Source organism: Gracilinanus agilis, chromosome 6, assembly GCF_016433145.1.
Source record: "Gracilinanus agilis isolate LMUSP501 chromosome 6, AgileGrace, whole genome shotgun sequence".
Lineage (NCBI taxonomy): Eukaryota > Metazoa > Chordata > Mammalia > Didelphimorphia > Didelphidae > Gracilinanus > Gracilinanus agilis.
The window spans coordinates 219,408,339-219,434,075 of record NC_058135.1 but is presented as its reverse complement, the minus strand read 5'-3'; the positions used below and the strand labels follow the sequence as shown (position 1 = coordinate 219,434,075).

The window sequence follows — 25,737 nt, the reverse complement described above, 5'->3', positions numbered from 1 at the left end:
CAAGCATGATAGAAGCAAGAATTGTGAAAGAATATCTGCTAGCCGTGGAAGTGCTACCATGAAAGAAAACTTTTAGCTTCACTCTGAGGTTTAGTTATAGTATCTTTTTTTTTTGGTTTTGTTTTGGCTATGTATTTATTCTGTGAAGGTTTTCTATTATAATTAATTTGATGACTGTGTTCCTGAAATGCAAGATCATTAAACAATGAGGCATTCATTTAAGTTTTACTCCAGTGCTTCACTATGGTATGGAGATGACTCAAGATTCTCAGAGTTTATACCAGTGGAATCCACGCTCTGGAAGGTATTACAGATTTGGAAAAGTTTCAAGAAGTGCCTGATATTTATCTCTCAGCCTGGCATACAAAGGATCATCTTAGCTAGTCATTAGAGAATTGCCACTAAGGAATACTTTTTTTGGGGCTAGGGTTATTCACAAAATGTCTACTGACTGATATGTGAAGAGATTATAGTCTACACAGGTAGGGCACCACATCTGCTAAATTGTGTATCTTTTAATTATTGAAATTGTGGAAAAAGGAAATATTAAATTGTTATATTTTTTTCCATAGGGCATTATCGTGTGAAAGAATGGTGGCATCAAGCATTCTATGAAATATGGATACAATTTGAAGTAATTAAGGACTTCTCATTCTCAGAAACACAACAAAATGTATAAACCAGTGGAGACAGTGAAACGTCGACTCAATGTGCATGCACCACCAAGGATAAGAAGTGTGGATGTTGCTAGAGGACGAGCAGGGTATGGATTTACCCTTTCTGGACAAGCTCCTTGTGTTCTTAGCTGTGTTATGAAAGGAAGCCCTGCAGATTACGTAGGACTAAAAGCTGGAGATCAGATATTTGCTGTCAATGACATCAATGTCAAAAAGGCTTCTCACGAAGATGTAGTGAAACTTATAGGGAAGTGTTCTGGTGTGTTGCATATGATAATTGGTGAAGGCATCAGTCACATGGACTCCTGTTCCAGTGATGAAGAAGTTGGATTTTATGAAGGAAAAGGCTGGCTAAAGCCCAAACTTGATTCCAAAGCATTAGGTATCAACAGAGCAGAGAGAGTTGTTGAAGAAATGCAATCTGGTGGAATTTTTAGCATGATCTTTGAAAATCCTACTCTTTGTGCTGCTAGTTCAGATCACTCAAAACCAAAACAAAGATCCCTTTCAGAGTCAGCTGTTGCTGCTGCTGGGTTTGACATTGCACAGGAAAGTATAAATAACCCAAATTATAATCTACATTCTAAGGAAGAAATATCTAAAGTTATACATGATGATTCAGTTTTTAGTATTGGACTAGAAAATCATGATGACTTTGGATTAGATGCAAGCATTTTAAATGTTGCCATGGTGGTAGGTTATCTAGGCTCAATAGAGCTTCCTTCAACTAGCTCCAACCTTGAATATGACAGTCTGCAGGCTATTCGTGGATGTATGAGGCGCTTGCGGGCAGAACAGAAAATACATTCATTGGTGATGATGAAGATTATGCATGATTGCATTCAACTCTGCACTGACAAAGCTGGAGTAGTGGCTGAATATCCTGCAGAGAAACTGGCATTTAGTGCAGTATGCCCTGATGACAGAAGATTCTTTGGATTGGTAACCATGCAGAGTAATGATGATGGAAGTTTGGCACAGGAAGATGAAGGAGTTTTGAGAACTTCTTGTCATGTTTTTATGGTAGATCCTGAACTTTTTAGCCATAAAATTCATCAAGGTATTGCAAGACGATTTGGGTTTGACTGTACAGCTGACCCAGACACTAATGGTTGTTTAGAATTTCCAACTTCATCTTTACCTGTTCTACAATTTATTTCAGTCTTATATAGAGATATGGGGGAGTTGATTGAAGGAATGAGAGCACGGGCCTTCCTAGATGGTGATGCTGATGTGCATCAGAATAATAGTACAAGCAGCAATAGTGATAGTGGCATTGGTAATTTCAACCAAGAAGAAAAAAGCAACAGAGTTCTGGTGGTTGATTTAGGAGCTAGCTCAAGTAAGCACATTCCTAGTAATATGTGGGAAAATCCAGGAGGAAGAGCATCAAACCCACCTACTGCACACTGGAATGGTTTCTGTCATGATGTGGAAGGAAATTCTTTAGAAGCAACTCAGAATGATAAATTTTGTGATTTAAATAAGCACTTAGGACCCTCATCCCGAATGGAGGTTCCTCTTGTTTCTTCACGCAGTTCTGTCCCTCCTTCTAAGAGAAGTGCCATGGGTATGGGTGGTAGTTCCAACCAAAGGTGGCTACCTGTCCATGTCCTCCAGGAATGGCAACATGGCCATGCCAGTGATCAAGAGTCATATACAGATTCTACAGATGGATGGTCAAGTGTGAATTGTGGCACACTTCCTCCTCCAATGAATAAGATTCCTGCTGACCGGTATAGGGTTGAAGGTAGCTTTGTTCAGCCTCAACTAAGTGTTCACAAGAGTGAATGGTCTAAAAAAGCTTTTGGAATGCAAACCATCTTTGGCCATCACCGAAATGTTAGAAAGACAAGAGAGGATAAAAAGGTAAGCAGCATGAGTAATCCTAACAAAAAAAATCCCTCCTGGATAAATACTTTTTGTCAATTACTTAAGAAATCATATGTTTGCTTTTTACATCCAACTGCCAAAAGCTTAATACTTCATTTTTCAAATTCAGCAGAGCTTTACGTTAAGGAAACTGACAAATAAAAATATGAATCAATGAAACAGGTCTCTTATAAAAGATAGTAGCTAAGAGTCTTATTTCTTACTTGATGATTCAGCAAGATTCAATCAAGATTCTTTACTTGAAGATCAAATATATTCAAAATAGGCCTATATTTACACAACTCCTTCAGGAATACATCTGTTGAAAAGTAGAATCCTAGTTTTAGCAGAGAATACTTAGAAAAGGGGGCAGTGATTATAAAGAGCCAGCATGACTTCATTAAAAACAGATTTTTGCCAGAATAATTTTATTTTAAAAATAGGTTTATTAAACTGGTACATCAAGGGAATGCTCTAGGTATACTTGACCTAGATGTTAGCAAAGCATTTGGCAAGCTTTTTCATGACATTTTGGTGGAGAAGGTGGGGAAATGTGGGCTAGATCACAGTATTATTAGTCAAATGGAAAATGGATGGAATGGTTGGACACAAAGAACAGTTCATTAATGGTTTGTTGTCACCTAGGAAGGCAGTTTCCAATTGAATGCCCTAGGGATTTGTGCCTGTCCTTATGCTCTTTGACATTTTTATCAATGTCTTGTCTAAATACATAAGCTACATTTCTGTACCATTTTCAGATGACACAGATAGGAATATTAACACCATGTATTCAAAAAAGTTTTCAAAAAACTCATGACAGACTAGAATAGTGGGCTGAATCAGAAATGTCATTTAACTGGGATACATGTCTTATGCTTTGGATTAATTCTTTGTGTTAAAAAAGCAACTTTATAAGTATATGATGGGAAATGTAGTCAGGTTACAGTCCATCTGAAAATGATCTGAGGATTTTAATGGATAGTTTGCTTGATATAAGTCAACAGTGTGATATGGCAGCCAAGAAACCTAATGTAGTCTTCACCTACATTAAGGAAGGCATAGTTTCTAAGAACAATAATGAGACATCCTACTGTACTTTGTCTGGGTCTAGCCACACCTGTAGTTCTGTGTTCAGTTCTAGGAACCCTATATTTTAGAAGGACTTTGATAAATGGGAGGATATCTGGGAGCATAACCAGAATGGAATAGGGCCTTGAGTTCATGCCATATGAGGACTGACTGAAGAAACTAGTGGGGCTTATTTAGACCAAAGAGAGAAGAACTTAAGCAGGAGAGCAAGGCTTGATAATTGTCTTAAAGTATTTAAAAGGCTGTCTTGTTGTAAAAGGGATTATTCTTGGCTTCAGAGAGTAGAACCTGGAGTAATGGGTAAGTTTCAAGAAGAATTGAGGCTTGATGTAAGGAAATATAGTTAGAAGAATACAAAAGTGGAATGTACTGTTTCAGGTGGTGTAGATTCTGTCACATTCAAGGTCTTCAAGCAAGGACTATTTTTTGTGAATGTTGTAGAAAGAATTTTTTTTCAAGTTGGATTAGATAACTGAAATTCCATGATTAGAGATTTTATAATCCAGCTATTTTAGTTTGATAGTGAGGAAACTAACTTGCAAATAAAGGAAAAATTTTGTTTCAAATGATTCAGGCAGTAAGTAGCAGAGCCAGAATTATTGCTTAAAATAATTCTATGAACTCTAAAGAAATGCTTTATTTTTAACAAATTTATTTCTTATCATTTAATGTAAATGCTTATCATTCTATTACTTTAAACAAAGATAGACATTGGTTTTTGAATGAATCTTGTATTTGAGGAAAGTGGGTGAGACTCAATACTAAAATAGGAATTGGGGAAGTTACATGCTTTTGGGATTTGAGTTAGGTTAGGAGAGTTTGCGGTGTTATGCTTTGAAAGGCAATATGTTCCTTGGAAAGAATCTGGTATAAGAGGTCTATTGTATCTGACTTCATGGCTTTGACTTCACTACTAGCTAGGTGAGCTAGACAATCATTTAACCTCTCTCACACTCAGTATTATCAATGAAATAGAAAATCTTGAACTCTTGTTTCATAAGTATGTTATGGAGACAATGCTCTGTAAATTTGTAAGTACAAAGAAATGGGAGGACTTTTATTCCATTATGCTGCTTCTCTGTAGGTGAAATAGATTTGTTTTTGTGTTTCTGCTTAGTTTCTTCCTTTTCCCTTTTTAATAATGTAGTAGATGTTATGAAGTCAGAAGTGGGTCATGCTTCTGTAGTTCTTAATGGTTTACAAAGTAGTTTCCTTACAATAACTATGTTTAGTTAGGTAATATCATTATTATTATCCTCATTTGATAGCTGGAGAAACCTAGATGCAGAGAGGTCTAGTGACTTGCCTAAATCACAGAGTTAATAAGTAGCAGAGGTAGGGCATATGCCCAGTTTTTCTGAGGTTGTCTGTTGAGTTCTGAACCCATGGACTTTCTATTCTCCTTTCTCTCCCAAATCTTGGCTTATTAATACTTTTTTTTTTAAACCCTTGTACTTCGGTGTATTGTCTTATAGATGGAATATTGGTAAGGGTGGGCAATGGGGGTCAAGTGACTTGCCCAGGGTCACACAGCTGGGAAGTGGCTGAGGCCGGGTTTGAAACTAGGACCTCCTGTCTCTAGGCCTGACTCTCACTCCACTGAGCTACCCAGCTGCCCCCTTATTAATACTTTTGAAAGCATATGAGCTTGTAGATACCTATAGTTCTAGATATGAGTTAAAAATGAAAGTATCTTGGAATGATTAAAGATGAGTAATTTCCAACCTTTGCATCCCACTCTAACTCATTCTGCTTTTCCTTCTAGTCTTGTACCTCTAATGAGAAGAAATAGATAATGAAGGAGAGGACCTAAAAGTTATTGAGTCATGGGTCAGTAAAGAGAGAGTGGGTGTGAACTGAACTCATATTTATTAGAAGAGGTATGACCAGAATAGTACCATAAGACTATAAAAATAGAATCCTAGGATTATTTTGTTTAAACGGATATTATTTGATATCATTCTTAAATTGAGACTACTTATTCCAATGTCACATATTTATATTCTCACTAAAATTGTATGATAAAAGCTTTATATTGTCTGGTGTAATGGGGATGGATACTCATAGCAATGATCCTGAACCCATGAGAGATCTCACTCTGCCTTCTGAGTCATGCAAAAGATTCAACTATTGAACTGGACAGGCCTTTATTAAGAACATGTCATATGCAAGGCATTCAGGGCACTGGGAATACAAGGATCTTTTGCCTTCTTTTTTAGTTAATAGTAGTAATGTAGAGTCAAATCTCTTTAAGTTTAAATTTTTGAAAACTGAAAATTTGTATTCTATGTTTTGAAGTCCATATTTTATAGCCAGAACATGGAATTATCAGCATTTATTAAGTGTCTATGATGTACCAGTTTTTTTGCTTTTAAAAAATTTAGAATTTTTAAAATATATTTTTAATTTAAAATAAAACATTTTAAATTAAAAATGTAAATAAAAATTAAAATGTTTTAATTTTAATTTTTTACCAATTACATGTAATAACAAATTTCCACACAAGTTTTCCCAAATTATATTATTGAACTTATCTCCCTCTCTCCCTTCCTTTTCCCTCCCATTGCTGGCAGGTGATTTGATATGGGTCATACATTGTACCAGTCATTGTGCCCTTAGGTACTGGAGATTGTGGAAGGCTGTTGAGAGAAATAGGGTGTATAATAAAACTTTTTATTAGCATCCCATCAAAGTTGATGTAGTTGACAGGGTCATACATTGACTCCCTTTGACCTGAAAAGATCAGGTCTGGTGATGAATGGGGTATCTGAGATAAAAAGCTGAACCCCTCTTGATGGTTCTTCTTTATTAATAACATATTAAATTAGTTTTGAGGACAGCCTCAAGTATTATAAAATGCCTCTGAGTAAACCAGCAGTTAAGAGGTTAACAGTTTCTCTCCAAGACAGAAAAGCAGAAAATTAACCTGCCTGGCCTCTGAAACTGCTTCTAGACAGTCAAGGTCAAAATTAGACAAAGTTAGACAAGACCTCATCCAAGCAGGTGCTTTCCTCCTGAGAAAGTATAAGATTCAATTCATAAGGATATCTTTAACTATTCCCAGAATTAGCTCTCTGATAATAAGATGGCTAAAATTCAGACTTGGACCTTGTTCTATTCCAGGCTTATTTTTACCTTGAAGCCACTGAGGCTCCTTTGTGCTTTGACATGATATAAGTTGTAATTTCTACACAACTGCGAAGCTTCTTTGTGTTTTTTTTGTGTGAAATGAGTCTTGAAATCTGTATATAATAAACTCATGACTCCATGGCAATTTGGAGTAACTCAGAGCTAACCATTGGCCATTGCTCCCAATTTCTTTTTGTCTTAACATCCAATACCACCTTAGGCCACTCAAAAACCCCTGGTATATAGAGCTGGACCTCTATAGGAGATGCCAGTACAAAAAGTGGTATAGCCTTTGCCTTCAAGGAGTTTAAATTTAAACTTTATTTAAAGCAGGAGATATAAAAGGAGTTAAAGTTTCTAGTGAGATAATGAGGGAGACCATTCATGGAGGACCTCCTATTCAAAGATATAGAAGAAGAGACAGCTACAAATCCATATGAAATTATGAGAAAACCCTGAGTTAGTATAGAGGGAATCAGAAGACCCAAGAAAGAGCTCTGTAGTGTCTTCACAAGTAGGAGGAAGGATGTGGATGATGATGCTTCCAAGGATATTGAGTGGTGAGTTCTCTATCGATTGAGTAGTGAGGTCTTAAAGCAAAAACTATATCACCTTTCAGGGAAGTTATGGAATAGGTTTTTCCAGGTGGGTAGGAAATATATAGTAAATCATGTGTTGGGGATGCAACACCCTTTGTAGCTCATGATATGACTATGATTCTGCCTTACTCCTATAGTACTAATTGTGGGACTCCCCAGAGTGTTTGAATTAAGACATGAGTAACAGGAAATGTTAAACTGCTCCAGCTGTTGAATGCGGAGGTAGGGAAGGGATCTCAGAATCACAAAACATAGTAATTTGAAAAAAAGGGGGATTTTGGAGATCACCAAGTCCAAGGAACTTAATTTTTAATCCAAAGAACTAAAATCTTAACTATATCTTGAAAAAGTGTTTATTGTCTCTAGCATAGGTATGTTTTATCATGGATGCTAGAGATGTAATAGAAAAAACCCTCAGATATCCATCAGACTGTAGTAAACTAATTGAATAACACGAGGCAAAATATTGTGAAAAATAAATGGGAAAATTCTGGGAACAATACTTTCTGACACAGAAAAGTTTTTAAAATACTGCGATTTCATGAGTAGAAAACTTTTCTCTCATGTAAATCCAAGCCCTCCATTCCTTAGGAGATGGTCTTAATGAGTTGTCATTAAACAAATCAAGACACATTTCTCACCTTGTGACTAGGGTGAAACTCCAGGCCAAGAAAAAGGGCCAATCACCCTTGGAAAAGTGAGTAAGGAGCTCTTCATTAACTTGATTATTCATAGTAACTCATGTTGATATGGTATCTGTCTTAAGGTTTACAAACTCTCCCTCACAATAACCCTCCTTTATTTATTCAGCTGGTAAATGTGATATCTGGGACTCCAGGTGAGGTGTTTTGGTTTAAAGATCTCTATACCACACTAGTGGTGGTATTAGATACTCAAAAAATATTTGTTGAATCCAAATGTTAGTTGTCATAGTATCTTAAACTCAGTCCTACTAAGAATTCAGAATGCATACCAAATCTGAACTGTTGCTCAACTTTTATTGTAGCTGTCTATGATATGAACCTTGGGATAGGAACAATTAATCATGGTGTATTTTGTAGTTCATTTATAGCTCAAGACAAAAAAAAACATTTGATTTGCGGACTGACAAGCTTAATTGATATTGGCAGTAAATATAGCAGTAAATATGGCAATAAAATAGTTTGGGAAAAGCTATAAATTAAAAAGAAAGGAGAAACTAAACTGGGTATCTAGCTATTTCCTTAGAGTTTTCTGCATCAAATTGAGAGTATTACTGAACTATTTGTACTTCTTGAACCAATGAATATTGTGCTTAGAGAAAATGTACCAGTTGTGTATCTTTAAAAAAATAAAACCAAGCCAAACCTATGTTGTTTAATGGACTCACAAATTAAACAAAAAAGTTTTATGATCCAGAAACCATGGCATTCTTTGGGGAGTGACTTCTTAACAAGGTTTACATGATAGACTCCTAGAAGATTCTGTTTGTTTTTGTTCATATGAGGGAGAGGATTCTGGGGAAACATTGACTTAGCCTGCCGACAATGAAAAAGGTCAGTAACCTCATTTTTTCTTGACTGTAATGTCTTATTTTGCCTTTTTTTTTTAACTTTTCCAGTGAGGTGAAACTTGTTAAGAAAACAAAAATGATGAGGAGGGTCATTAGGGTTCACAGTCTATTTGTCTCTGGCATGGCACATTACAGGTTCATCAAATTCCACACCAAGAGGATATTGGATTTCAGTGAAGCAAATTTTCTGTGATGAATCTGTACAATAAGAGGAAGTGTTATAAAAGATTTTGGGAAAAGTCTACAGTATCCCAAAAGACCACCTTTTAAGGCAGAACAGAAATAAGAAATGTTAGCTAATGGGAACAATGAGCTTCAAAGGGTAAGAAACTTAATTGAGTCCTAGAATTGAAACTAGAAACAACTTTAGAGGTTCTGATCCCTGGCTGAGCAGTAACCTTTACTACTCTTTGGACAGCCTTTGTTCTGAGACCCCCAGAAATGGGGAACTCACTTCTTTCTAAGGATTCTTGTTCTGCTTTTGGACTTCTCTGACCTGAGAGAAAACTAGTCAAACAAAAGTGCAACTGGTTAAGTCAGAGGACTAAAGCAAGCTAGATATAGTTAGAAAGTCAAAGAGGTCTATTTTTTTTTTTTACAAAGGCAAATTTATCTGCATTTATTAGAAGTCAGTGGAAATTTATGTTTAGCAACAGTACAAAAACTCTTCAGAGGGGAAAAAAGGTGGGATGGCAGGGACACCGAACGGAGGGAGCCTGGGCCCTCACACGTATATGCCCACCCAGAGCAGCAGGAAGAGGACCCCGAAGCCCATGAAGAGGGAGGCCACCAGGGAGATGAGCAGCTCTTTGTAGATGTCCCGGGTGTACTTGGTGGAGGTGACCTCATAGACGAAGAACCAGGCAGTGAAGAACATGCCGATGGCCAACAAGAAAAAAATTCCCCAGAGTTCCTGCCCAAGAGATGGGAACTGTAGTAAAGCATGTGGGCTCTGGTTTACTCTTAGTCATCATATTTCTTGGACTTTCCAAGATGTGCATGAGAGAAAATGTCAGACCTGCACCAACTTTTGGTTTTGGATGCAGGAGAAAGAATTCAGAATCACAGAACACAATATAAAAAGATCATCTATTCAAATTTTCCTTTTTTGCAAATGAGGAAACTTAAGGTTCTAACATTAAGTGACTTGACCAAGACCACACAGGTAATGAGTAGCACAGTTGAGATTTGAACAAGAGTGAAAAGTGAAAAGAATGCTGGATCTGTAGTCAGAGGACTTGGGATTGAATCCGAGATTTGCTTCTTGCAACCTTTGTTACTTTGCAGAATCCCTTAACTTCTCTAAATCTCAGTGTCTTATCTTTAAAATGAGAATGTAGTACTAGACGATCCCTTACACACTCTAAATTCAGTGATCATTTGCTGGTATTTGGAATCTAGAATGGGTTATTGAAGTAATACTTTTACCCTTGTGAGATAGAGTGGCAATATATGTCTTGTCCCTAAAGTTGCAATAATGTGTGGACTCATACTACCATTACCTGGTCTTCACTATTATTTGACATTGTTCCAGAAACACTAGCCATAGTAAAAAGATAAGAGAAAGAAATGAAAGGAATAATGATGTATAAGGAAGAGATAAAATGATTCCTGTTTGCTGATGGTATGATGTGTAAGAATTAAAATTCTGAGACTGACCTTAAATTAATAAAGTTTATTAGAATCACTTGGATAGGTAAAAGATCCGAAGTAGATAGAAGGATAAGAGTAAAATAGTCTAATTTAACTACCACGTAGGTGCTCTTAGCCTGACCTCCAGCAACTGCTCCCCTTGGCCCATCACTAGAAACCTTTTAACCTCTCCTTTCACATCTGGCTCAAATTCAGAGTTATGTCTGGATCAGATTTAGAGTCACATCCCCACACTAGGTGACATAATTAGGTGACTAGCCTAGGTGATGTAAGTTATATAGCTCCAGGAACGCAGGGACACAGGCAGGGCTCCTTGCATGATCCTAGGAGAGAATTCCCTTAAAACAATCCCCCCTTTGATTCTTTGGGAGACTAGCATGTTAAATCTCCTCACTTGAGTTCTCTAGGAAATTAACATGTCAGGTCTCCCCAGTGAATAAAGATTCTAATTGAGATGGCTATAGCTTCAGCAAAGTTGTAGGTTACAAAAACAATTCTCAAAAATCAGCATACATTTTATATAATAATAATAATAATAACAAGCCCAAGAAGCAATAATGGGAAGAGAAAGCCCATTCTAAGTAGTTACAAAATGCATACTATATCTGTGACCATCTTCCAAAAGCACTCAAAAACTTGTATAGATTTAATTATAAATAATTATAATAAATATAATATAATAAATAATATAATAATTAAATGATTATTATTCAACCATGATTTATAACAATAAATAATAAAATAATAATCAATAAAATAATATAATAACTATAATAATATAATAAAATAAATATAAGTAATTATAAATAACTTAAAGAATTAAAGAACAACTTAATAGAAGAATATTCAGTATTCATTACTCAGCCATACTAATATAAGAAAAATGACCATACTACCAAAATTAATTTACATTTTAAATACTATTTCAATTTAATTACCAAAAGGATATTTTATAGAGCTTGATAAAATAATAAAATTCATTTGGAAAAAACAAAAAATCTAGAATAGAAATGGTGAAGAGAAGTAAGGACAAAGTAAGAATAACGTCTATACCTTAAACTGTATTATAATGCAGCAATCATTAAAAGTATCAGGTATTGGTTAAAGAATAGAAAGATAGGCAAGGGAGATTCAGAAACAATAGAACTCAATAATTCACTGTTTGATAAAGTGGAAATATAGGGAAAACTCAATTTGATAAAACCTGTTGGGAAAACTGGAAAGTAGTCTGGCAGAAATTGGGTTTAGATCAACATCTCACATCACAATCCACAATACATGATCTTAATATAAAAGACCATACTATAAAAAAAATTAAAGGAGAAACAGGTCATATACCTCTCACAGCTATGGGCAAGAGGTATATTCTTGACCAATATAAAAGAGAAAATAGATAATTTCAATAACTTGAAACTAAAAAACTTCTATACAGATAAAATTAAGCATCTAGGGAAAAAAGGGAATTGCCAAATGGGAAGAAGTCTTTTTATCAGTTTCTTTGATAAAGGTTTGGTATTCCAAGATATATGAGTAATTAATAAATAGATATGTTTGATAGCCATTCCCCAAAAGATAAATGGTCAAAGGATATGAACAGATAGTTCTAAAAAGAATTGCAAAGTTTTCACAACCACATACAAAATGTTCTGGATTACTAATAATTAGAGAAATGTGAATCAAAACAACACAGAAGTTTCACCCCCACTCCCGTACCCCACCACTGGCAAAAATGACAAAAAGTGGCAACAGTTAATATTGGAAGGGGTATGGAAAGATACGCTCACTAATATATTGTTGGTGGAGCTATGAAATGAGGCAACCATTTTGGAATGCAATTTGTAATTAAACAAATAAAGTGACTAGAATTTCCATGCCTTTGAATGAGGGACTCCATTTTACTGGGCTTATATCTCACAGAAGTCATCCATTAAAAAAAATGACTCATACTCCAGAATATTTATGGTAGCACTTATGCTCACTGAGGATTAGAAACAAAGTAGATACTCATTAACTGGGGAATAGTCAAACAAATTATGGCATAGGAATGTAATGAAATAATGTATGTGATGTAGAGAGAACTGTAAGTGATGGAAAGTGAAGTAAGCAGTCAAGAAAACAATATACACAGTAATTACAACAATTTAAATGGAAGGACAACAACACACCAAAATATAAAGGCTAATGTAACAAAATTATAAAAGTCAAGTGGGACTCAAGTACAGAAATATGACCTCCCTTGCTTTTGTAGTTATTTCTAATGCTTAGCACAGTGTTTGGCACATAGAAAGTGCTTATCAAATATTTTCATTCATTCATTCATTTGTCCATTAGAAACTGTCCACTAAATATTTGAAGGGCTGTCAGTCGTTCTGACTGGTTCCTGAAGGCAGAAGTAACTGTTAATGGGGGAATAGATTTTAACTTGATTGAAAGAAAAATGTCTAAAAAATTTAAAACCATCCAAAATTGGAATGAGACTTGGTTACTTAGTCTTTTATGGCTGTAGGCAAGTTGTTTATTCCATGGGCCTTAATTTTATTATTTGTAAAACGATGGTGTTAGATGAAAGGGTCTAATTGATAATTGTTCCCTGCTAGGAACTTCTGTAGTTAACTTTGTATGCTCTTGGCACTATCTTGTTTGCAGTTTTTTTTTTTAACTAAACTTTTAATTTCATTGCCACAGGGAATTTAAAGTGAGGAAACTCCCTCTAACAGTACTGATTAGCTTTTAGTCTACAGTCATTTAGTCCAAGACCATAGTCTCTGCCATCTGGGGCATTGAAAGGTTTAGTGATTTGCCCAGATTCAACAGCCAGTATGTGTCAGAGGCGTTGGTTGAACTTAGGACTTTTTTACTCCAAGGCCTGGATATGCCATGCTCTTTTTTATGTTTTGTAATATTCTTTCTGATTATATCTGTTCTACAAAGCATTTAAAATTTTGTTGATTATATCCTTGGATTGGGGGAGGGGAGAGGGACAACACACAACTGCTATGATAGGTTCCAGGGCCTATAGTTCATAAGTCCTGACTAGTGAGCTTACCTTTAACAGTCAGTAGACTTAGAGGTTTTTTTCCCTCATTTTGCTCAAAGGATTTTTAACAATTTACTAAGATGGCATCATGAGACTAGGTTCACATTGGAAGTTACCCCTGGAAAACTATTTTATAGGCTCACAAAAAAATGTCAGAGTTGGAAGGAACTTTAGTGGTCATCTGGCTAAGTGTATACCTGAAGAATTCCTTCTGTGGGCAAATGAACATCTAGCATTTGCTTGAAGACTTCCAATAAGAGAGAACTTACTTCTTACTAAGGTGGTCTATTCAATTTTTTGATTTCTTTAATTATTAGGAAAGTTTTCCTTACAAGAAACCTAAATATATGTTTTGGAATTTCTATCAATTGCACTTAGTTTGGTCCATAAGGGGCAAGAAAAACATCGAATCCCTCTTCCTCCTGACAGTTTTTCTTATGCTTTGAGACAACTATCAGATCTCCCATCAATCCTTTCTTTATCAAGCTAACCATCCTCAGTTCCTTCAACGAATCTTCATGTGGCATAAATCGAAGACCTTTTTTATGATCCCCATTGTTTTCTGGCTGCTCTTTAGCTAAGTGATTAATGTCTTTAGGAAAAAATATGGCACCTAGAACAGAACTGTAGATATGGTTGGAGCAGAACAGAGCACAGTGGAACTTTTTTTGATTAAGTCTAAGGTTGTATAAAGTTTTTTTTACCTGTCACATCCCACTATCAACTCATATCTAGTCCTAGACTCTTCTGACCACTAGTCTTATGTCACCAGCTGTCTATTAGACATGTCAAATGTCTAATAGCCGTCTTCAAAACAGAATTCATTTTTATCCTCCAAACCTGTTCCTCTTCTGAACTTCTCTCTTTCTATTGAGGCCATTTTTATCTTCCATGAGCCTGGTCTTACAACCTCAGCATCAACCTCAACTTTTAATTCTTCTTTACTCACCGTATCCATTTGGCTTCTAAGTTTTGTTGATTCTGCCTCCACAGCATATCTTGCAACTGTCCCATTCCTCTCTATTCACACAGTCACCTTACTACTTTAGGAACTTATCATTTCTTGCTGAACTATTGCAGTAGCTTTCTAATTGGTTTTCTTGTTTCAGATTTCTAATTCATTTATGATACAGTTGCCAAAGTAGTAGTCTTAAGCATAATCATTGTCAACCATACACTGAAGATGGGAAATAAAAGTGAAAGTTGCTATTCATAATATATTCTAATTGTCTGACCTTGTCCCTTATTTGGTTGACAAATTCCAGTGGCTCCCTGTTACTTTTTAGATCAAATACAAACTACAGTGTTGACATTTAAAGCCTGTCATAACCCAGCCCAAAAGTATCTTTCTAGGCAGCCAAACTGGCCTTACGTGACATGTGTCATCTCTTTGCCTTTGTATTGATTGTATCTCATATCCCTTCTTGCTTCCAGAATCATCTCTTAGAACCCTTAGCTTCCTTCAAGGCTCAGTTCAAGTGCTACCTTCTATACAGCATCTCCCAAATGTTAATGTACTCCCAATTAATCTTGTTAATAATTATAGTAATATATAATAAAATATTGTATAAGCTAAATTATAAAAATAAAATAAATTATAAATAATTTAATGCCTACATATGTATATGCTATCTCTGCTAGACTATAAGCTTCTTAAGGGTAGGGACTATCTCGTTTTGTCTTTGTAGCCCTAATTCCTTGCATAATTTCCAGCACATAGTAAAATGCTTAATGAATGCTTATTGATTGAATGATCTCTGTTGAGTTCTAAGCTTTTTGGAGAAGGAATAGGGCCTATGTCTTAATTATCATTGTATCTACCCTAGTATTTATATCATAATTCTTTGCATAGAGTAAACATTTAATGAATAAATTAATAAGAGGGAAGGCATTGGTCTTCTGAAGCAGAAGGGGAAGGGAATACATATACACATGTGTATATGTGTATGTATGTATATGTATACAAAATTGCCTTTTGAAATACTTTCCATAAATCATGCTGCTAGAGCTGTATGATCATGTAGCTATATGATTGAAATTCATTATATCCTTTCCTATATGTGAATATAGGTATAATATATTATATCTTATATATTGAAATATTCCATATAACTTCTGTAGATATACATCATATTTTACATATTCACAAATGTATTCTGTATATGTATATATATATGTATATATATATATGATATGCGTACCTATATGAAAGGACGATATGATTTCAGTCATCAGCTACACATTTATGAAGCTCTATCAGCATAATTATGGACATTGAGGTGGTTGTATGTCCCCAGCAACAGCTCCAGGACTTTGCATATAGTTGGCATTTAATATGTTTCTATTAAAAATTAGTGAATGATATCTTTCTAGTAGGGGAACTCATTTGAAGGAACCTGAGTAATTTAATGCCAGGAGGTGGTGCTAAATAATAAATATTTGATATAAATTCTTTGAAAGTTGGACTCTTAGTTTCACTTCAGTCACTAGGTGGCAGTGTAATATTAGTTTGTTTCCTAGCCTGACAGCCCTTTAGCACTGGAGGGGATCAGAGATCACACATTCCAATATTTCCTCAACTAATTTGACCAATCAGTCAGTCAGTCAACAGGCATTTATTAAGTGTCTGCTTTGTGCTAGGTTATGAAAGAGTACTGGTTTTGAAACATTGCTGAATTCTAGAATTCTGCTCTGAGGTTGTGGACTACCCCTTAATTAATAAGAGGTTACAGACAATTTGGGGTAAAATGTTTAAAATTAAGACTTTTCATGCTGAAAAATTTCTATGTAAATAAAACAACTGTGTTTGATATGTATACAGTTTAATATTTAATATTTTGAGAGAATTATCACTTGCCTCATGGTGTATCATAATTCTATAGAATGAAACTTAGGGAAATGCTGTCATTGAATCTGGTCTTCTCATTGAATTTGGCTTTCTCATTTTGATATTACATTTATCCATATTATATTTCATCTTACTATATCTGATGCATCATTCTAGCCTGATAAGCTCTTTTTTGGATCCTGATATTTTTGTTGAATATATTAAGTAACCCTCCCAGTTTCGTATCATCCCAAAATTTGAAAAACATTCCAATTTTACCCTCCTCCATGCATCATTGATAGAAATTATAAACAGTATAGGCCCATGAAGCACCTGAGGGACTCACTTGAGATCTTCTTCTGAGGTGGCATCAGCCCATTAATGATGACTGTGCTTCAGGGTCAGTCATCCAACTAGCTTTGAATCCATGTGAGCATACAAAAAATTGTCTATATTCTATTTTTTTCTGGAATTTTAGCTTTCAGATTTATACACTTGTGTTAAAAAATGTCAAGTGCATGTTTCTTTTGGGTTGATGAATTCAGGATGGGAAAGGTGGGGCTCAGCAATCTTTTATATAGAAAATAGAGTTTTTAGAGGACTTCAAGCTCAATAGTAAGGCTGTAGGGGGCAGCTGGGTAGCTCAGTGGAGTGAGAATCAGGCCTAGAGACAGGAGGTCCTAGGTTCAAACCTGGCCTCAGCCACTTCCCAGCTGTGTGACCCTGGGCAAGTCACTTGACCCCCATTGCCCACCCTTACCAATCTTCCACCTATGAGACAATACACTGAAGTACAAGGGTTTAAAAAAAAATAGTAAGGCTGTAGTCTGCATTAATAGAAACAGTGGTGCCATTTCAAGGGCTGTTGTATGGAAGAGAGACTTCCTCTATTTGCCCCCTTTTGAAGATATGGAAACTGAGATCTAGAGAATTTAAATCATTTGCTCAAGGTCATGCAGGTAGTAAGGAACATGGCTGGAATTTGAACCCTGATCCTCTATTTCTAAGTCTACTGTACTGTGCTGCACGTGGTCAATTTTTAAAGGGTAGAATAACTCTTTTGTCTGTTTATTTGTTCTGGGTTTGATGTTATAGGAATCTTGTTAAAGAAATAGAGACTATGGCTGGCATAATATATGCTCTTAACTCCTTCCTTGCCTCCCCTGGAAAGGATTAAGTTACTGGATTATTTTCCTTTGACACCACTTTTGAAAATCTGTCTGACTACTTAAATGAAACCTTCCTGGCCTGCTCCAGCCAACTTCCTTTGATCTCACCTTTCTCTGAACTATTGTGCCACTCATTTGGCACTTAATCAAAGACAGTCTTGTTTTATATTGTTTTTGAACTACTTAATATAGTAATAATACTACCTTACATTTGAATAGCATTTTACAGTTTTCAAAGAGCTTTTACATACATTATCTCATGTGATTCTCATAATAACATCTGTAAAGTAGGAAGAGTATGTATTCTTTCCATTTTAATCTAAAGAAACTGAAACTTAGAAAGCTCAAGTATTTGTGGAACAGAACTAGAAATAGATTCAAGGTCATTTAACTGTTAGTTTAATGTTCTTTCCACTAAACCATGAAACTTCTTGTATTGTAGTAATAGTAGTTCACATTTTATTAAAACAAAAATGGGAATATTTATTAATTTTAATACATAAAAGGTACTAGATGAAAATCTAAAAAGTCTTTACAATGAAGGGATTTACATTTTAATAGGGAAGGGATACAACATGTACACAGATAAAATATACACATATACACACATACACATATATGTACACACATGTGTATATATATGTGTATATATATATAGTAATTTGAGGAGAGAGGTTATATTAACAATTGGGGGTGGAGAAGGTATCAGGGGAGTCTTAAAAGAAGACACTTGAGCTGAGCCTTGAAGAAAGAGAAAGATTTTGAGAGGAGGAGGTGAGGAAGAAGTAAATCCTAGATATGAAGTTTGACTTGTGCAAATCAGAGGCTGGAGAGAGAATGTCCCACTTGAGTTGTTTTAGAGGATATCCTAATTTTAGGACTTAGCTCAGGCTTATTTATTGAAAGTCTATTGAACAATTAACTGGAAAAAAAGATTTAATTTGCCCCAACACATATGCTAAGGATATATCAGCACTTAGCTTAAATTTTGGTACATATGCCCCCTTCCTCCTCATGGAATGCTTCTGGTGAGGAGGTCATCAGAACAGGGAAGGATGATTTAGGAATGATTTGGGCACCTAGCAAATCTGAGAGGCCTATTCTATTCATAGCTGGGACTTTTATTCTCTTCTTCAAGGAGGCCAGATCTGGGGCAACTTTGTCTTCTTTTAAAGAAAAAAGGAGGAAAGGCCTGGCCTTACCTTATGTTGGTTTTGGGGAAGAAAGAAGCTACACCAAGAGAAGCATGGACCAATCCGGGCCTGGGTCCAGCTTAATTTCCTTTTAGAGAAAGTTTATTCCTGTCATAGGAAGGAAGGGGGATTCATGGGCCTAACCTAGGTTTTAGGAAAATTCTGGTAGATATTAGTACTATCTTGAGCTGATTGTCCAATATGTCTAGAATGCAGATTATGTGAGGAGAGCTAAGGCTGAAAAAGCCTGTTGGAGATAGACCATGGGGCAACTGAATGCCTAGCCAAGAAGTTTGTGTTTTATCTTAGAGACAACAGGTAGGACTTTGTCACATACAGTTTACAAGTTTATTTTATCCTCACAATGGAACCCTGAGAAGAAGATAGTATACCATGAAGTAGGAATAATTTAATTGTACAAATGAGGGAACTGAGGTTCAAAAATTAATGGCTTTTGTCATGGCCAGAATTAATAGATAATAAATATTCTCAGGCATAATCTAGCCAAACTTGCTTGTTTTACAGATGAAAAAAATCAGGACCCATTGAGGTAAAATGATCTTTTCAAGGCTATTGACTGAGGCAGGCTTGAGCCCAGGTCTTCTTGACTCCCATTTTGGTATTTTGTCCAAGATACCATGGGCTCAAAGCCAGGTCTTTTGAAACTAAATCCACACTTTCTCCTTATGTCTTGTCTCCCCAGGTGGAATATAAGTTTGGTGAGGACAGAGATTTGTCATAAACTTCTCTTAAAGGTCTTAATGCAGTCGTTTGTACAGAGTAGGTGTCAATAAAATTTTGTTGAATTGGAAAGTGATTGCTCATAGCTCATGATGTAAATGCTACAGACTATTGGTTACCTTGCCCTTACCATGGCTGCTCTGTTTGCTTTCAAGTGTAATTGAGGGATTCTATCCCTATATATGGGCTCCTTCAGGTTAAGATTAATTTAACCCCTCTTTGCTCTTAAAGGTTTCAGAGCAGCCAAATAAAATGGCAACTTAGTTTTTAACTAAGAATGTCTTGAGAAAACTAATAATAGGCGAATGCATACCCTTTGATGGATGAAGGCAAGCTGTTTGAAGCTTGGGGCTATTTCCATTTGTATTCTGGGCACTAGTACAATGCTTGGCACACTGTAAGAACTTAATAAATGTTTATTGAATAGAATAGAATTTTCTTGGCAGGGGTCACAGTTTTAGAAAAAGTTTGTCTCCATCAATCATTATACATGTTTCTGGGTCATTGTATAACCCTTTGCCTTTAATATATGATTTGGTTCTCATCTTTATAATTATTTTAAAATATTTTATGTGTTCTCCAAAGGCAGGTGTGTTTTGATATTACTTCCTATACATATTTGAAACACTTCTTGTAAATTGACTTGTGTATGCAGGTGCATTTTTTGTGAAGGCACTTTACTCATTTTTACTCTCAGAAGCAGGTCTGTGTTACTGAACAGCAACAACAAAGAGGAAGACCATGTTTTGAAAATGTGACCCATTGTGCTTTTAAATGAATCATTACAAGTCATTTTTTCTCTCAGAGATAAAGAAAAAGATTTTTATGCAGATGAAAAGAGAAAACAAAAACTGAAGAGTTTCAAACTGGTCACTCTTTAACATGCAGAAATTCCAATCTCTTTATTCTTAGATTTTGCCTTTTGGTATATAAGTTAGTTAGGAAAATCACAATATTTAATGTGTGATAGCATCTATTTTAGACCTGTGCCATTTTTGTAGAAACAAAGATAATGGTTAGGCAAATATAAAAAATTCTGTGATTCTACCACACCAATGCAACTACCAACAATTTGGAAATTGGTCTTGATCAAGGACACATGACAAAACTAGTGGAAATGCGCATCGGCCATGGGTGGGGGAGTGCGGGGGGGGGGGTTGAAGGGGAAAGGTGGAGCATGAATCATGTAACCATGTTAAAAATGAATATTAATAAATGTTAAAAAAATTCTGTGATATAGTTAGCCTGGTGTCAAAGATCTTGCTTCTAGTCTTGTTTATGTGATACCCCTTCCTGGTTTGTATAAGTAAATCATTTATTCTTTCTAAGCCCTTCTTTCTTTACATGTAAAATGGTAATAATACCTTTAGCACTCATCTTACAGAGCAGTTATAAAGATCAAGTGAGTTAAAGTGTGCCTTAGGATCATAGATCTCTAAACAACGTAAGTGAAGTAAGCCCTTCATTTTATAGGTTCATTTCAGTTCAATTCAACAAGCATTTATTCAGTTCCTGATATGTGCCAATCACTATGTTAGGTGTTAAGAGTAGAATGACGAAAGTTAAACTTTCCTTTCCTTCAAGGAACTTACATTCTGTTAGAGGAAAACAATACTTGTGTAGACATTAAATATAACATGTGTATATATGTATGCATGTATATGTAAGTATACATACTATACATTCATATACATGCATATACACATATATTAAACTTTCAGGAAGGGCAGGCCCTAGCAACGGATGGGGAAACTGAGGTCTGAAGCCCAGAGAAATTCCATTACTTTGCCCAGGGTCACACAAATAGTAAACAGAAGGGCTTGGATTCATACTCAGGTTTTTTTTGAATCTAGAGATAGTGTTCCTCCCATGATATCATGCTCCTTTATCAAAGTTCTTTATAAAGTAAGGTACAATATGAATATAAGGGATTATAATTATTTCCTGGCATTGCTTCAGAAAGACATGAAAAGGAAGAAAGATCCTAAAATGTTAAGTTGTTTAAAAATTTTTGCATAGTCTCCTTGGTGCCTTCATACACTGGTATAAAAGCACGAATATATCAATTTCAAAATGTGCTATAAAATGGAAAACAAAAACCCTCAATGAAGTGACATATGTCAGGGGCAGATTTTTAATTATCGACAGGCCAAAATTCTGGTAAAAATAATCTTCCATTCTTAATACTTTTTTGTATCTTAATTAATGGATCATTGGATCTGAGAGTTGAAAGGGACTGTGTGAGGTCATTTAAATCAATTTTCTCCCTTTTTTCTTCAGGGACATTCCTAGGAGTCCCTTTTCATGTGGGAGCCTCAAAGGCTGAATGTTTTTTTTCCTATAAACTAATTAGAATAAATTAATGAATGAATTACATACATACAATGAAACTAATAAAAAAGTCAGCTACTGAATAGTTTTTTGGTATAGACAAGTAGCACACATATGAATGCATTAACTTAAAACTGTATCAAACTTAAGAAGTCAGCAGGAATCTGATGCTGTGGATGCTTTCATGATTCAAAGAAAAGAATTACTGGTTGTGACTGTCAAAGGCTATCTGGTATCTCTCACTTGACATCACATTGAATTTCCCCAGTCAATCTGCTTCCATTATTTTTTACTTGCTGTTATTGCCTTTCTTCCACTTTGTTCATGTAAATTACCCTTGCCCATGACTCTCTATACCTTGTATATAGATGGGAGAGATTGGTAATGAGATTAGGAGCTTTGGATGTTTGTAAGAGCAAGTATTATTCATTGATCGAAGAATATAAGATTGAATAAAGACAGTAAGGTTCTGCTGTGGTCTAGATAGGTGAAACAGAAAAAAAAAAAGACAAAGTTAGAAGAGGTAACCTGTCCCTGATGTATTCCTTTCTATAAAATGGTCAAGAAAGAAATACTATCCCAAGTATGTGAAGTCTTCCCATGATGGAATGGTTGGATGAGAACAATTTAAGGGTGGCCAAAGCAGGCACTATGGAGTATTTGGAGCTTGGTCAGACATAGAAGACAGCAGATTGTCTAGATTGCCCCCTCTCTTATCCTTATTCTCACTAGTCTTCAATCTCTGTCTACCAGCTGCTTCTCTACTACTTGCAAACATGTCCATGTTTTCTCTATCCTTAGCCTTCTCTTGATCTGACTATCTTCTCTAGCTCTCATTTTCTCTCTCTCCTCCCCTTCATGGCCAAACTCCATTAGAAATCCATATGCTGGATACTTCAACTTTTCTTCTCATTCAATTCTAAACCCTCTGCAGTCTGTCTTCCAGCTTCAACATTCAACTGAAACTGTTTTCCCTCATTACTAGTTATTTCTTAATTATCAAATTGAATGACTTTTTTCAGTCCTCATTCTTCCCCTCTGCAAAATTGAACACTATCAATTTTCCCCCTTTCTTATGTATACTCTTTTCTCTCTAAATTTTTTTCTTACTCCTGATTTTTCTCATACCTCTTTGCTTATTTCTTCTCATGTTGCTGGATCTTCATCCAGGTTGCATCTGCTAACCAAAGGTTGGTTCTCCAAAGGTCTGTTTTGGGCTCCCTTCTCTTTTCCTTCAATACTAGCTCACTTAGTGATCCCCTCATCTCCCATGGGTTCAAATGTGTTCAGATATAATTTCTGTGCATCTGACATCTGATCCTTCAGTCTACTTATCCAGCTCTAACCTCTCTCCTGAACTCCACACCAATCCATCTTGCACATTTTGAAATAATAGACATCTTAAACCCATCATGTCCAATACAGAGCCCATTATCTTTCTCCTCAAACCTTCCCCTCTTGCCAACTTCACTGTTATTCTCAGTGGCATCACCATTCTACCATTCACCCGAGTCTCAACATTGATATTCTCCTTAGCATTCATTTCTCATATACAATCTGTTGACAAATCTTCATATCAGCTCCTTTCCACTGAAGCAGCTGCTAGCCTGGTGCAGGCCCTCATCACCTTAAACCTGGACTATTGCAATAGCCTTCTAATTGGCTATGCTGTCTCATATCCCTCATTTCTAATCTGTTTTCCACTCAGGTGCCAAAGTGATTTTTCTATGTTCGTGTCTATCCATGGTATCTTCCTCTCCCCCTCAATAAACTCTGATAATTACCTATTATTGCCTCTAGCACCCCATGAGTCCATTCTTCATTCCCAGTATTCTTATATTTTCCTCCCCTCAGTGTAATATGTGATTCTTCAACACAGCCAAACTCCTGAAAATGACAAGTGCTGGAGGTGCTGTGCGTAAGTAAGCACGATAATGCTCTGTTGGTGGAGCCAAGAATTGATGCAGCTATTCTTTTTTTTTTTTAATGGATTATTTTTTTTAAACCCTTGTACTTCGGTGTATTGTCTCATAGGTGGAAGAGTGGTAAGGGTGGGCAATGGGGGTCAAATGACTTGCCCAGGGTCACACAGCTGGGAAGTGGCTGAGGCCGGGTTTGAACCTAGGACCTCCTGTCTCTAGGCCTGACTCTCACTCCACTGAGCTACCCAGCTGCCCCCGCAGCTATTCTTTAAAGCAATTTGGAACCAAGTCTCAGGCTTATACTCCATTTTTTGACCTTCCCACTCCCCTGCTTCCCTTGGTTTATCCTTTCTGACTTTTTCAGTAGGGTTAGATAGAATTCTTTTTTTCCTCTTTTTTTTTAAACCCTTAACTTCTGTGATTTGGCTTCTAGGTGGAAGAGTGGTAAGGGTGGGCAATGGGGGTCAAGTGACTTGCCCAGGGTAACACAGCTGGGAAGTGTCTGAGGCCGGATTTGAACCTAGGACCTCCTGTCTCTAGGCCTGGCTCTCAATCCACTGAGCTACCCAGCTGCCCCCCCTCCCTATTAGATAGAATTCTATATCCCAATGGACATAGCTACTCTTTCCTCTCAGGGTTAATTCCACTGAGAGTAAGGTTTAAATATTACCTCTTAATGCTCTCTTCCTTTCTTTCTTATAATAGTATTCATCCCCTCCCCTTCCCATGCCCTCTTTGTGTGGTATAGAATATCCTATTTTTCTTATTCATTCAAGTTTTTCTTGGTGCCATCTACTATTCACTCCCCTTCCACCCTCTACCCTCCATCATCTTAGACCATTTAGTACTCCAACCTCTCCTTATGAATAATTCTTCTAATTACTATAATAGTGAATGCAGTTTTTGAAAATTACACATAACATTTCTCCATATAGGAATACAAAGAATTTGATCTTATTGAAGCCTTTAAAGAGGCAAATTTAAAAATAAAGAGTTTTCTTTCTTTCCTTTCTGTTTCTTATTTACCTTTTCATGTTTCTTTTGGTTTTTGTGGTTGGATATCAAACTTTCCATTTAGTCCTGGTCTTTTCTGTGCAAATATTTGGAAATCTATCTTGTTGAATGCCCATACTTTCTCCTCGAAGTATATAGTCAGTTTTGATGGGTAGGTGATCCTTGGTTGTAGAACCAGTTCTCTTGCATTTTTGAATATCATGTTCTAAGCCTTGCGGTCTTTTAGTGTGGAGGCTGCCACATCCTGTGTGATCCTAATTGGTGCTCTTTGATATCTGAATTGTCTCTTTCTGGCTTCTTGTAAATTTTTTTCTTTTACTTGGAAGCTCTTGAATTTGTCTATTATATTCCTGGGGGTTGTTTTTTCAGGGTTTAATGTAGAGTGTGATCTATGGATCCTTTCAATGTCTATATTGCCCTCTTGTTGAAGAACTTCAGGGGAGTTTTGTTGGATAATTTCTTGTAGTATGGAGTCCAAATTTCTATTAATTTCTGCTTTTTCAGGAAGACCAATGATTCTCAAATTCTCTCTTCTAGACCTGTTTTCTTGATCTGTCAATTTCTCAGTGAGATATTTCATTTTTCATTCTATTTTATCAGTCTTTTGACTTTGCTTTATTTGTTCTTGCTGTTTTGAGAGATCATTGGCTTCTACTTGCCCAATTCTGGTCTTTAGCGACTGGTTTTCTGTTATAATTTTTTGATTTTCCTTTTCGATTTGGTCTATTTTGTTTTTCATGGTTTCCTCCAATTTGCTTATCATTTCATTTGATTTTTGGGCATATTTCTCCAATTGGGAGTTTCTGTCTTTTAACCTGTTAATTTCCTTTTGAGCTATTTCCCACTTCTCTTGCCAAATCTCTTCCATCTTTCTTATGATCTCAGTTTTGAACTCTTCAAGAGCTTGTGACCAATTTTCATTTTTGGGGAAG

At 36.0% G+C, this 25,737-nt stretch overlaps 1 protein-coding gene across 1 annotated transcript in view; it reads left to right on the top strand.

The window, feature by feature from the left end:
• The first annotated feature begins 671 nt into the window (after positions 1-671).
• RGS12 (regulator of G protein signaling 12) overlaps positions 672-25,737 on the top strand; it is a 150,806-nt gene continuing 125,740 nt past the window's right edge. Inside the window, exon 1 of the mRNA XM_044681770.1 lies at positions 672-2,546. Within this exon, the coding sequence (XP_044537705.1) occupies positions 672-2,546 (1,875 nt within the window). The remainder of the gene's footprint in view (positions 2,547-25,737) is intronic.